General features: G+C 35.2%; 1 protein-coding gene across 1 annotated transcript in view; it reads left to right on the top strand.

The window, feature by feature from the left end:
* The first annotated feature begins 5,355 nt into the window (after window positions 1-5,355).
* Window positions 5,356-14,348, top strand: part of LOC144443020 (glycine receptor subunit alpha-2-like) — a 29,492-nt gene continuing 20,499 nt past the window's right edge. Inside the window, exons 1-2 of the mRNA XM_078132394.1 lie at window positions 5,356-5,426; window positions 5,671-5,864. Coding sequence (XP_077988520.1) covers window positions 5,356-5,426; window positions 5,671-5,864 — 265 coding nt within the window. The remainder of the gene's footprint in view (window positions 5,427-5,670; window positions 5,865-14,348) is intronic.

The following is a 14,348-nucleotide window of genomic DNA, read 5'->3' as shown; positions in this document are numbered from 1 at the left end:
GTTTATATTATGATATACACATATATACACAAATAAATAAAGAAATAATAAAGATTAAATAAATCTTATATAATAATAATTTTGATAATAATAAATTATTGAAGGAGAAATAACAAGTATTCGCAGGTGTCATCACAAAATGCCTTGCCCCATTTCATAGCATAGTAGAGTAAGTGGTGTCCACTTTAATCGCATCTTTACTTCACGATCAAAGGATAATCATACTCCGTACGTCTGCAAGGTGTAATATATACATCCGACGTAGAGATTATAAACCATGAGCAGATAATTTGTCGAGTTAACAAGAATGGTTTGTGAGTGATAGTGTGTCGGATACCAGTGCAAATTAATGCCAAACGAAATAGATAGACCCGGAAACAAACGTGATTTCAGTTCAACTGCAGTGCTTAATACGAATAACTGCATGGCAGGCAATATAACAGTTCAATATATCAAAAGGCTGGTGCAGGAGTCTCAATTTATAGGAAAACGTCTGGTTCTGTAATAAGTCAACATTACCAGTGCCATGTTCAAACCTTGAACATGTGGAAATATTGCTGATAAACGCAACACTCGTAACTTTATTCACAGGAAATACACAAGGGAACATAACGCATTATATGCAATCAATATAACCTACGTAATATTTGGTGAACAATGTCTTAGGGGTATCCTGAATGCCTACTTAACCCTGTGATTAATATACGGTTTTATGTATTATTAGGCATCGAGGGTCCTATAGTTTGTATTTTACAAAGGCATCGATAGAATGAGACGAATCGCTTATGGAACAATCATTACGAAACGACAGTGGTAATTGCATGTCATCCTTTTCTCAATGGAGCAAAGTTTACCTTTATCAAAGATGTTATTCTTCGATTTGAAGACTCATTATCATCCGATATATTTCGGTGCCATGTGAAAATGACGATGGACATCATAGGTCACAGGTCACATGACACAGGTCAGACGACATGTCCTATAAATCGATGAGTCTATCTACTCTCCATGACATTCTACATAGACTACAACATCGTTATCATTCTACAGAAAAAAATATAACTTTCATGGCGAAAGGTTTGAAAGGATACAATGTATTTCGAATGTCGCTTGAACTTATTTTAAATATGAGGCAATTCTTATGTAAATTATAAAAGTAACATTCTAATAATTAGCTCTTAAATCCGCAGTATGACAACACTACTTTACTTCCAACGTGTATTATATGTATGTTGTCCATCTCCCATCGCAACAATTAAATACTCCTTCTACGCACGCGATCTGATAAGTACCAACACAGGCACACGCATATAACGTTCATGTGAATGCCTCTCAAAGCTTACTACGACTACATAGTCATTGATATGGCAGATTAATGCTCCCAAGGACGGTAGGAATGAAACAAAGGTATAGGTTAACTGTTCAACGTACGATGCATGATAAACTTTATCACTTTGTGAACAAACACCTTTCCAAAACAGCGTAAGTTATTATATCGTATACAAGTAGAAACCTAACATGGCTCAGTTTATAAATTCACATGAATGCGAGAAGACAGAAAGACCGAACCGTATCACAAACACCTAACACACGTACTGGGCATGGAATTACAAAGCTTACTGTTTGAAGTCAATTGGTATTCATGTAGGAGGAAATGGATTTTCAGGCCTATAAAACGGCAATCAATAACAAACCATGGCTGGCAACACGTTTCTTCCAGTTTTGATATCCTCTTTTTCTCTCTTGCAATACCTATTTAGTGTGATTATACAAGATCAAACAGTATGAACATGAAGTAAACTTTATGATAGTTGGTGTCGAAATTGACAAGAAATGTATGACGATTTATGTATAACACGCCATAAATGGTCTTCATAACAGCAATTAATTACAAATAAGGTCACAAAATGTGTCAAACTCGTATATAATCATGAATGCAAAGCTCAATATTAAATGGAAGAGTAATTTTACTTAGGTCATTACTTGTATCGTATATTACATTGCACATTTTAATGTTACCAAACACAACCATAGTTTGTTTTCGCGTGTGGGTTTCATTTCAGTTTTTTAAAAATAACATAGAAACGTATCATATGCATATAGTTACGCGCTACTAACATTGAGTGATAGGAAAGTGAGTGAGGTACTAAGACATACGACCTACAGGCTAATGTCATTGTTGTTGTTGCTTTTTTATTGCAATAGTACTGAACACTGTATCTTTTAAATTGAAGACATGGATGTTTTCTTTCATGTTCATCTCTAACCTTTAATGTAGTGAAATGGTGACATTTTAAACTGCATAAATCGTAGGTATCCTTTCGAAGATGTATCACAGCTGTTGCTAAGTCTGTATAGATCTACATAACGGTACTGAAAATATGTCAACCCGCCACCTTGGTATCTCTCAAAGGAATCGGTCTTGATATTTAACCACGTCTACTGTCTTACACACTTTTAGAGCTACTGACCTCGATTCTACGTTAAAGACATTTCATTGGATTATACTAAGATACAGCTCGCAAACGTCTGCATGCTATGACTCGAGGCTATTCATGTATCCCCTCAACTATATCAACCTATGCTGCTTTCATCGTACCGAATACAAACATGTATAAGATACACGTCATATAGAGATCATCATCTTCAAATTTTCTTTTGGCTTACCTACTGTCTGTGTGACAATATTCCAGAATCATCGATTTATTTCTCTCTCTAGGTTAGAATTCATGCCTAGATTCTCAATCCCACAAATTTTAATACACGATATTGTCTGATTGGCTGTCGACTGGTTATCCCATAAGCCTTTATTTAACGGAACCTGTCAATAGAGGAAGCATAAAAAGCCCATCTCGCAAACAGCATCAGGTGGCCTACTAGCTGTGTTTTTATTACTTGTCATCAATGGGAATCTCTATAATCTCCATGACAGAATTCGTTTGAAACTTTCCAATGGATGGGTGGTATTTCCTGTAATCGAGTTACTATACGACCAACAACACCCTTCGTGGTGATCTGGCCAGTAATTACTGCGGATTTGATTCTGTATATACTGAATACCCCCCAGAGACAATGCAGTCTACTTTTGTATGATATTTGTATGGCATAGTTTGTTTTGAAAAAATAATTTCAGCAGACAATATTGCTACTATATCAAACGATGGTTATATTAAATTAGGTGGAACGTATGATGAAAATATGAGGTTATAGGTTAGGAAATATTGTGACATGAGGAGTATGATAACAGTCATAAACTTAACAATAAGATAAACAGTTGTAGTGTGAGAAGAAGAGGGAACAATATGGTAAGATATTAGGGATAATGTGGTGGACTGGAGATGTTGACTTCGACCTCGACAATGTCAGTAGTGAACCCATCTCGTCTTGCGGAATACTGGCCTTCACCGTTGCCAATTAGATCCTAAGATAGATATTACTTAAGTTATTTATTTATTGTTGCAGTGCCTTCATACACATTTATGTGGTGGTAGTAGTGGGAGAATGCCTTTACATTAAATGTGCCAGACAGCATTTGAACCCACGTGTTTGAAATATTTGAACCGGTGGCCGGAGGTTCATGTTTAGAGAATGAAATTGAGGGAGGCACAGTTGTTAAAAAAGGAATGGGGAGGGTGACATTTTTATTCGACAGACCGGGCTTGAATTCCCCCGGCCCTTCACTCGCTATAATGCCAATGCCATACAGAGTGTGCAAAGTAAATGATGTAAACCGTTGTGCGTAAACACTGCTTGTGATCAGTGGCAATTTATCTTACCTATTCCCTGCAAAGATTATCCTATATCGACAGTTCTTAAGAAGGAATATACTTTTAAATTAAGAAATATGAACCTTTCAGCTGTCGTCTGTCACTTCAATAAACATGATCTGATTCTTAAATAACGCTCACAGTAAGAGTGCGTCTCCTCGTCAATATGATGTCATCTCAATGTCACAGTAAAAGATGTAATGATTACTTGTGTAACTCACGTCACTACATTCAGTACACATGTACCTGTTTAACAATGTGACTGCAATCATTTATTGCACGCTGGAACTTACGGCATTTCTCAAATTTCTGATTCATAATTGTTGACCCCTTAATATAAGCGTACATGTCATTAACTGGCGTCATATTGTCATAATCGATCGTCTGTGTATGCTAGTTTTAAAACTAAAATTCCAACAAAGGAAAGTTACTTTACGTCTGCATTCGGCGTACTGTGTGATGTTTAAACATGCCAATTGTGGCTATATGTTTGTGATGCCCCGGTTCAGTGACTTGTAATTTCAGACTTATACTTGATATATTGTGATAAACGAAATCCGAGTGGAGTGCATTGTACGACATCAGAAGTCTAAATGTTGACATACTAGATTCGCATCACGTCATAACTATAGTTGACATACTAGATTCGAATCGCATCAGAACTATAGTCATTACAACATTCAAATAGAGGTTACATAAACATATGACATGCGTTACCTTGGCAACAGACAGTTAAATGATTTAACTCTGATATGAAGATATATGATTATTCAAATCCACCCGTTGGGTATTCGATAAATAAATGAAATGGTTATTCATAAATATAAAAAAATAAAATGCATGAGGCGGCGTCGGAGTTATGTTTTCACATGCACTCAATTTTGACGTAGATATTTCAAAAGTATCATTTCTAAAGGGAAGAATCACAAATTTAATACAATTATTATAAACATTCGCGTATTGATGCAATGTAATCTCATTTGAATTTATATTTTTATCAAATATCTCGGTTTTTAATGTATTTGTCTCTTTGCGTGAGTTCACATATGTGACAATTATAATTTTACCATACGTTTGTTGACCTTTTTATTCACCCCGTTTATGTCAATTGTATATTTATTTTATTACATCATAGATGTAATCTTTAACTATTATAATCGTATGATCAAAAGGTCAGACTCTGATCCCACAGGATTAGAATTCCTCGTGGCACTTTCTTTCTCTGTCAGCTTTATCGAGTGTCAAAATAAATTTCGTGGTAGGAATCGTAGCATTGGAACATGTTTTATATTGTGAGTACGCCATGCTTTTTAAACAGATCATTGGCATTGATCTTGAATGGTGTCAGTTGAGGGCGACTGATACCAATTGTTTGTATCAGAAACATGTGACGATGTTAGTCAAAATGAGTTTCATGGCTTCGATTATCGCTTTCTAGATATTCAAATATATAGAGGGGCAAATGGCTTGATCCAACAATATTGTTGAATGGTTCAACCGAATGGTTCGATCTCAACTGACGTGACTGGCGCTTTACCTTCACATGCATCACCAGTTAAACATTTACAGACTGTGCGCCATAACGACAATGATTGTGCAATACCTTACACGTGTGACCTTTTCTGCAGCGGTTCTCCTCTTATCCATTCATCTACAAAGGTAAATTCTGACCAAAATGTTCAAGAGTTTCAGGCACTCTGACAGATTTGATTTGGATACGTTTGTTGAATGTACAGTACTTTGGCATATCATTTTCCGATTTAGCCTAAAATCGTGAACACTTTCGTGGATATCAACTGAATGCATGGTTGTATTATATTGTAACATTATGCTATGATGTGATAATTCAATACTGAGTGACATTCATTCATTCATTCATCCATTCATGTTCTTATGATTGCAGGCTTCAAGCTAAGGAAATCGGACACGAAGAATCAACAGAGGGGTACGGGCGTGGATATAACGTTTCGAGTCGAGAAAACGTCGAAGATGGTGAAGAAAGTGAACATCACGAGAAACACAATTCTACAACTACGACCGAATTTGTAACAAAGTTGATGGAAAATTATGACAGACGAATTAGACCCGATTTTGATGGTAAGTCACATATGTCCTAAGGTATGACAATATCATAATTAGGAAAATAAAATGTAATCATCTTTCGCTGCGAGCACTAGATGAGATCATTAGGATGGTGTATTTTGCCATTTGTTTGCTGTGGGGTATATAGATGATGTATTACAGCATTTGTTACGAGCTGGGAAGAGAATGACAACCATTCAAATTATCGACACCATATAAGAACTTTTACTTTACACTTTCTTTTGAGTGATCTAATTGTTACTGGTATAATTTATTCTGCTAGAGTTAGTATTTACGTTGCTGACAACTACTTATAATTTAATACCCATAATATATCTACTCTAAATTTGAAATTAATTGGGGGGGGGGGGAGGGGGGAATTCCAGGATTTAAAAAACATTTAATCGACCAATTATGGAAGATGAGCAACCACTTTGCATGTATCAAACTGTATAATTCCAGCACGGTTTTACAATCTCAGCTTGGTTCCTAGGAAACCATGGTTTAAACTTTCCCGTCAGCTTGTATGATATTTACGTGCTATTATTTTTTGATATTACACCGATCTCTTTTACTAGTATCCCTGCTGTTGCCATATCGTATATTGTTAAAAACAACAATTATGTTCCAACAGTGACAGTACAGTGATGTGGTGAATGCATTTTGAATTCCACTAGTCTAGTGTCAATCACAATGCGTGACTGTACTTCCATCTACTAAAGCGGGTAACCTTAACCAAAATATGAAATTCCTCAAGACAATTAAGCAATTTCTTTCTGAAAAAATATAAAGTCCCACACTTTCCTCTTTATACGATAATGTAAGAAGTGTACACAGTTCTGTAAAATGGGTACACAATGTATTATGGTTTAGGTGTTGAGGTATGGAATGAAAAGTAACTTTGAAGGCACTCGAAGAACTTGTGTTGCGGAGTTTGTAAAGTGCGATGGATAAAATGCTCGTAAGATAATTATGAACATCCACACGTTCTACGCAATGATAGTTGCATTAATAAACCCTTTTTCCATACTTAACTAAGGAATTTACATAGCTACATAAATATATTGTTTACGAATAAATCGCATACATTTATATCGTATATCTGTCAACTCATCATTCAACACTAATTGTCAACGATTACGTTTACGTCTGTATATAGCTCTCAAACACTTTAATATTGTTACTGTTTACATCTGCATACCTACCTGACACTGATTGTTAGTGTTTACCTCTGCATACCTCGTTACATTTATTGTCAGTGTTTACGTCTGTATAGCTCCCTGACACTTATTGTTAGTATTTACGTCTGTAGAGCTCCCTGACACTTATTGTTAGTATTTACGTATGTAGAGCTCCCTGACACTTATTGTTAGTATTTACGTCTATAGAGCTCCCTGACACTTATTGTTAGTATTTACGTCTTCGAGCTCCCTGACACTTTTTGTTAGTATTTACGTCTATAGAGCTCCCTGACACTTATTGTTAGTATTTACGTCTTAGAGCTCCCTGACACTTATTGTTAGTATTTACGTCTATAGAGCTCCCTGACACTTATTGTTAGTATTTACGTCTTAGAGCTCCCTGACACTTATTGTTAGTATTTACGTCTATAGAGCTCCCTGACACTTATTGTTAGTATTTACGTCTATAGAGCTCCCTGACACTTATTGTTAGTATTTACGTCTATAGAGCTCCCTGACACTTATTGTTAGTATTTACGTCTATAGAGCTCCCTGACACTTATTGTTAGTATTTACATCTATAGAGCTCCCTGACACTTATTGTTAGTATTTACGTCTATAGAGCTCATTGACACTTATTGTTAGTATTTACGTCTATAGAGCTCATTGACACTTATTGTTAGTATTTACGTCTATAGAGCTCCTTGACACTTATTGTTAGTATTTACGTCTGTAGAGCTCCTTGACACTTATTGTTAGTATTTACGTCTGTAGAGCTCCTTGACACTTATTGTTAGTGTTTACGTCTGTAGAGCTCCCTTACACATATTGCCAGGATTACGTCCGTGTTGCTCTTAAATGACACCGTAATATATTTCAAATAGGTGAACCCATATATTCAGAGAGATTATAATTGACTGCTGGAGTGGATTAATGTCATCTTATTTAGAGCTTGCAATCGTAGCTTATTTTGTGATCGCATCTGTCCAGTGGAAAAGCCCACCTTCTGTGTTAGTTCTCAGACAATTGTCTGAGGTTTGTTGTAGAATTGCGCTGACTGTTGAAAGTTTATGTTAACGTTGCTTACTCTACTGCAGAGATGATGTTTCTTATACTCCCTACACTGTACTCGGTTCATCTTTACCTATTCTCGAACGCTATGGAGTTCGTCCAGTGTACTTGCTGATTGATGTTTACATGTAAAGATTTGCAGTCTTTTATAGGAACTACCACCACGTCTACGTCAAAAGGCAACACTCGAAACCAAACCCTTTGTGGTTATACATTTGGCTATCTCTTGAGAAAGTAAATTTGGTTAAAATGAAATACATTCAAGCATTTGACTGATGTAGTGTAATCATACCTTTGTTATTAGTGTCATAGAAAACATGACATGATAATCAAAAACAAAATATTTCTTAAGCAACGACTGTCCTAAGAAATATTAAATCCTGAACTTGGCTTACTGTGAAGCAAACCGAATGCGCATGCTGTGTGAACTAATTCGCGCCCAACCATTTCATATATTCAGTTTGTTGCAACTTATTAGAGCTGAAACTGTGTAGTTAGATATAATGATCTACTCTTAATACCTGTGGGTAAAGATATTTGTGTAACAGTGCGCATAGTATGGTCCAATATAGCCAATTAAATTGATTTTTTAGGTCCACATCCTAAACGCAGCGCCCCCTATGAATCACAATTTCAACTTATTACTATACTACTTATGAAAAATGAACCTCTAATTGGCATACACAATGTCTAATTAATGATATTGTGACAATGTTCAGTGGATAGATATTGTCAGTTGTGTGATTGAAAAAATAATACCCCAGTTACCGCTAGTTCAGATTTAAAGCTATATTCTATAGATATTATTTGCTTTGTCTGTCTCCTTCCTCACAACTCTCCACGTGTACTTTATAGCCCTCATTCCCTCTCTTTTACGTTTACTTCCCTCTGTTTCCTTACCAATGTGTAGGTTATCGTCACTTTCTATTCGTGTGTCAATTGAGTTTTACTCTCTGGATAATGCAATAGTTTGAACTAGATGAGTCTCCTAGTGAATCATTTGCTGTTGTAAAATCTAAAAACGTTGATTGGACATTGACCTTCAAGGTACACACCTCAAAGTCGACGTGTTGTGACTGAGTAACTCAACGCATTACTGGTATTTATTTGACTTACCTATGAGATTTTACATTTATCCTAGCTCAAAGGAAATTTGCTTGGCACACTAGAAAACACAGATACAGCACGTTTTTTCTGGTTTATTGTGATGCAACAGTTGTACTGATTTAGTGTATAGAATATTCCCACATACTTCGATTTTAATTAGATTTTCATCTCGTCAATTGCATTCACAAACAGTTACAATCACTCCGTCAAAACAGAGTATGTCGCAAATTGATTTAGCACACCTACAAAAACACTATTATTATATTTGATACTACGTGCGCGTGAATCACAAATCTAACATCGCATACCTTAACGGCTCACAATTGGATATGTACTATTGCCTATATTTAGGAAGTCCAATCGTCTAAGGCCCAAGTTCAAACTGACCATAAGGACAAAATTACATATAGTAGAGGAAAAGGAATTATCACATTTTTAAGACCTCGCGAGATCCAATGACGAATATAATATACCACTTCATCATCTTTGTGTGAACTTGGATGTTTTGATTCTGAGCCATTCAGTCAAACAGTTGTGTTTAATACACTAGAAATACTATTAGTTGTAGTTTGCATTGTAAAATGGTTGGAAGCAGAATAGAATCAATTTTCTGAGAATATTGTTAGAGAAATAATTAGGACTGATTAACGCCATATACATTTTACCTAGTGGTAGCCAACTTTAGAACCCATAGATTGCGTATAAAGATGAAGACAATGTATATGACATTTGAAATGTTTTTGTTTCCGTATATTAAAATCTGAAAAAGTCATTGTAGAAATAAGTTGAATGAATTTTACCTTTTGAGCAACGTAAATGACATATTTTGCTTTGAAAAAAAAGATGCCGAACACTAATCATGTTTTTAACGAGAAGATATTATTCGAAATTCGCAGACTAAATAATCACGATGAAATGTCAATGCTACCAACTACCGATCAATCAAAGATACATTTTATGGCTACTATAGTGCCGAAATGAGTCAGACTGAAAACACTGACTTGTTATTTGAATTACTGCAACTAATTAAATAAACCATTATTTACGAAAACATATCCTGGAAATGAAAGAGAGAAAAATGATTGTAGTGCTCAATGGTCAGACCAGGTTTTTTAATAATCAGATTAATATGATATTGTAGGGGATCATGCTAGTTTATTCCATCTTCCGAACGTATCGTGTATGTTCCTCCAGTGATTATTTCCTCCCCTCCGGAAATCTGTTGTCAATAAAATAGGTCAGGTCCCCCCCCCCTCAATCGAGATATACTTACCTAAACATGCGGCGAACGGAAACAGTAGACGTGAATGAATGTAATAAAAACCAAGTTCTACTGTCCTAACAGCTACATCACGACATGTGATAACATGCGATATTACAACATTTATTTACAACTCCTCTATCAATGTGTGGCTAACCCGAACACGCTGTCAAATAAGAGCAAAATAATGATTTTTAAAAAAAATGATAGCTTAAATGTAAGCATGAACAAGTTACGTTCAATAACAACATATAGATTCGATGTTAGAATTGCATTTACATGACTAGACTGTATGGATATTTTTACACCGATATAAAATGTTTAGATTATATGTTATATTTTACTTCAGTATATCTCAAATAATCAATGAATGGTAAGTTGGACAGCTAACTCTGGTATATTTGAAGATAAATAGGCAATATCATACCATGATTAAACTGAGCTTAATGTTGCATATACGATAGCTTAGAACCAAACGGAGTTTCTAGCAGTCGACATTTGAAACATATACCGGTGTTTTCGACATTCGTCTTCAAAATGTCAAGAAGTTGCTAAGTGACATTTCCAGTTCGAAGCCTTAAAGGGTCTAAGACTAATAAATCGGTTGGTTGTGAGGGGGGGGGGTTCTAGTCGGTAAGAACTCGGCAGCTATATCTCATAACATCTTTATTTTCAATGCTTTGCGTTCCAATGAATGTAGATGATTTTGTGTTCTGGCGTTAAACCATTATTGCCGTAGAGTATATGATGGATATCGCAATACTGTGAATCAAAGACGTGAGCCCAAACGAGGGCTTTAAATATAGTTATAAGCCAGAATAGTGACACAGTTTGAATTTTTCTAAAATAAAGTGAAAGTCAGTGTTAACGATGAGACAACGTTTCTGAGACATGTCTAGAGTATGTGACACATAGCCAAATACTAAACCATGGTAAAGAGGTAAAGAGAGCTTGTTATTGCGGAGACATAATATATATATGCATTCATTTATACAACTTAATATTTAGTCGATGTAAAACATAGGTGAAGTTTGATAAGACTTACAACTTTGAAAGAATCAAAATTCTGATGTCATTCTATAAAAAGAAACATGCTTTCGATATTTCGATTCCCCACATTTAGCGGCGTTCAGCAATCTGATAAAACACACATATAAAATTACCACAGGCAGTGAAGAATACAGTAACTGTAAAATGTGTAGCAAACGTGTAAAACAAGAAACTTAAAAAAGAAGAAGAAAAAACCCACCAAATCTTAAGAATACCGGAAATAAAGTTGGACACATGGCATGGCTAAAAAATGCGGAGGGCGGTAAAAGTGTTAGAGATAAAACTGTTCATGGGAAGATGAAAATATTAGAAATATGGATTATCATAAATTGAGAAAACAGTATGATATCTAAAGCTGAAAATGCAATGGTTAGAAACGTAATATGGAATAGTATAAACGAGCTCATAGAATGTTTAATGCATAGCATACTTGTTGTAAATATGTACAAAAATTCGTAAACTATAGAATATCATAGACATATCAAAGGAGCACACTTAACTTAGATAAAGATTGCGATGGACAAAGCTGGTTAGGTTGAGACGTATTATTTGATCATCTCGTCCAGACTTTAATGTTTGTAATGATTAATTGTTATGCGGAAAAAATCACTACTCATGGACACGGCACTTCAAATGTCAACATGGTAACTTTTGAGCACAATGATTTTAAATGAACCTTTTAATATTACTAAGCTGGCGTCAAGCGTTTTACAACAATACCGGTGTCAGCTGTAAGGCCACTACATGCAGGTTCAGTTAAAGTTTTGTATAGCATTTCATGCAAGTCGAGAGTTCTCTCAAATTTATTAAGTAACACTATGATTGTTTAAAGTATTGATAGCCACTGGTGTGGAATTATTGCGTGTCCATTTCTCTTATTTGCGCAGAACCCGTAATGACATTTTCCAAGACAGTAAATTAAGTTATTTCCTTAAATGACATAACATCCGGATTTATTATGCAGCCTTACCAATACAAAGAAAAGCCAAATATGTATAATTCATTTTCCGCCAATCCAAATCAATCCAGAGTATAACCCCTGGGATTCAGATATTATGGATGATTTCGTTAGAACCAAAAATGTACTTTTGATTGTAGTTACCGTCGTAACGCTCTGCACGACATATATTAGTCAGAGAGACTGCAAACGCTGTGAATTCAGAATACCGTAATTTGCTTCGAATACATTGTTATGTAATTTTCCTCTTTGAATGTAAGCTAGGAGCACTCCATGTTTCACGATTTCTACGATAAATATGTCAAAGGTATAAGCTTTGCATAGTTATAATGTAACCTTTTTTTCCAGATTTACAAAATGTGAAATATTGAGGATATGTCTTTCGGGAGTAAATTTAGAAACATTAGTAATTGCCAAAAACAATTATCAAATATTTACATCCTTGATAGGTTTGTTTACAGTTCATGGTGAGTAAATAGCTAAATTTTGCTAAAACGTATGGTATCCAATAGTTCAGGATGAGTAAATTGTTAAACCGTAAGGTATACAATAGTTCAGGGTGAGTAAATTGCTAAAACGTAAGGTATACAATAGTTCAGGGTGAGTAAATTGCTAAAACGTTAGGTATACAAAAGTTCAGGGTGAGCAAATTGCTAAAACGTAACGTATATAATAGTTCAGGGTGAGTAAATTGCTAAAACGTAAGGTATACAATAGTTCAGGGTAAGTAAATTGCTAAAACGTAACGTATCCAATAGTTCAGGGTGAGTAAATTGCTAAAACGTAACGTATCCAATAGTTCAGGGTGAGTAAATTGCTAAAACGTAAGGTATCCAAAAGGTCAGGGTGAGTAAATTGCTAAACCGTAACGCATACAATAGTTCAGGGTGAGTAAATTGCTAAAACGTAACGTATACAATAGTTCAGGGTGAGTAAATTGCTAAAACGTAACGTATCCAATAGTTCAGGGTGAGTACATTGCTAAAACGTAAGGTATCCAATAGTTCAGGGTGAGTACATTGCTAAAACGTAACGTATACAATAGTTTAGGGTGAGTAAATTGCTAAAACGTAACGTATCCAATAGTTCAGGGTGAGTACGTACATTGCTAAAACGTAACGTATACAATAGTTCAGGGTGAGTAAATTGCTAAAACGTAACGTATACAATAGTTCAGGGTGAGTAAATTGCTAAAACGTAACGTATCCAATAGTTCAGGGTGAGTACATTGCTAAAACGTAACATATCCAATAGTTCAGGGTGAGTACATTGCTAAAACGTAAGGTATCCAATTACGATGTTGTTGGCGTCTGAATCAATAAATACTGTGTTTACAAATTGTGTTGACGTAGAATTGTTATATCACAAACACGACGTATTCAACGGAAGCAACATCGTGAAAACATATTTGACACTGCATTGGATCGCCATTGTATGGAATACTAGCAGGTGGCACTTGCCATATACAACGATTACAATATGGAATTGCTAAAGTACTGTTTGTTATAACCCACTTAAGATCTTCTCCATGTATGCTTTATATTCGTTTGCATAAAGATATATAGTTGTGGATGAATTCCAATCTCTTCAAAGCTACCTTAGAGAAATAGTAATCGTCAGAAATATCGACCATATTATCAGGGGTGATCGAGAAGAAGCAGGTGCTCCATGTATGTTTGATAACATAATTACAAACTGGTATGACATTTACTAAAATCATCTACAATATTTTAGTTGATATGATATTATATTTGAAAACTACTCTCAGACACTGACAACGAAATGGATTATACCATGGAAGGTATAAATTAAAAAAATGTTCTTCGGAATATTATCGTGAATTCATATCTTCATTTTGTTCAATTTATTGA

Source organism: Glandiceps talaboti, chromosome 12 (assembly GCF_964340395.1).
Source record: "Glandiceps talaboti chromosome 12, keGlaTala1.1, whole genome shotgun sequence".
NCBI classification, from domain to species: Eukaryota; Metazoa; Hemichordata; class Enteropneusta; family Spengelidae; genus Glandiceps; species Glandiceps talaboti.
The sequence above is the reverse complement of the archived record's forward strand: the minus strand, read 5'-3'. Positions and strand labels throughout refer to the sequence as shown.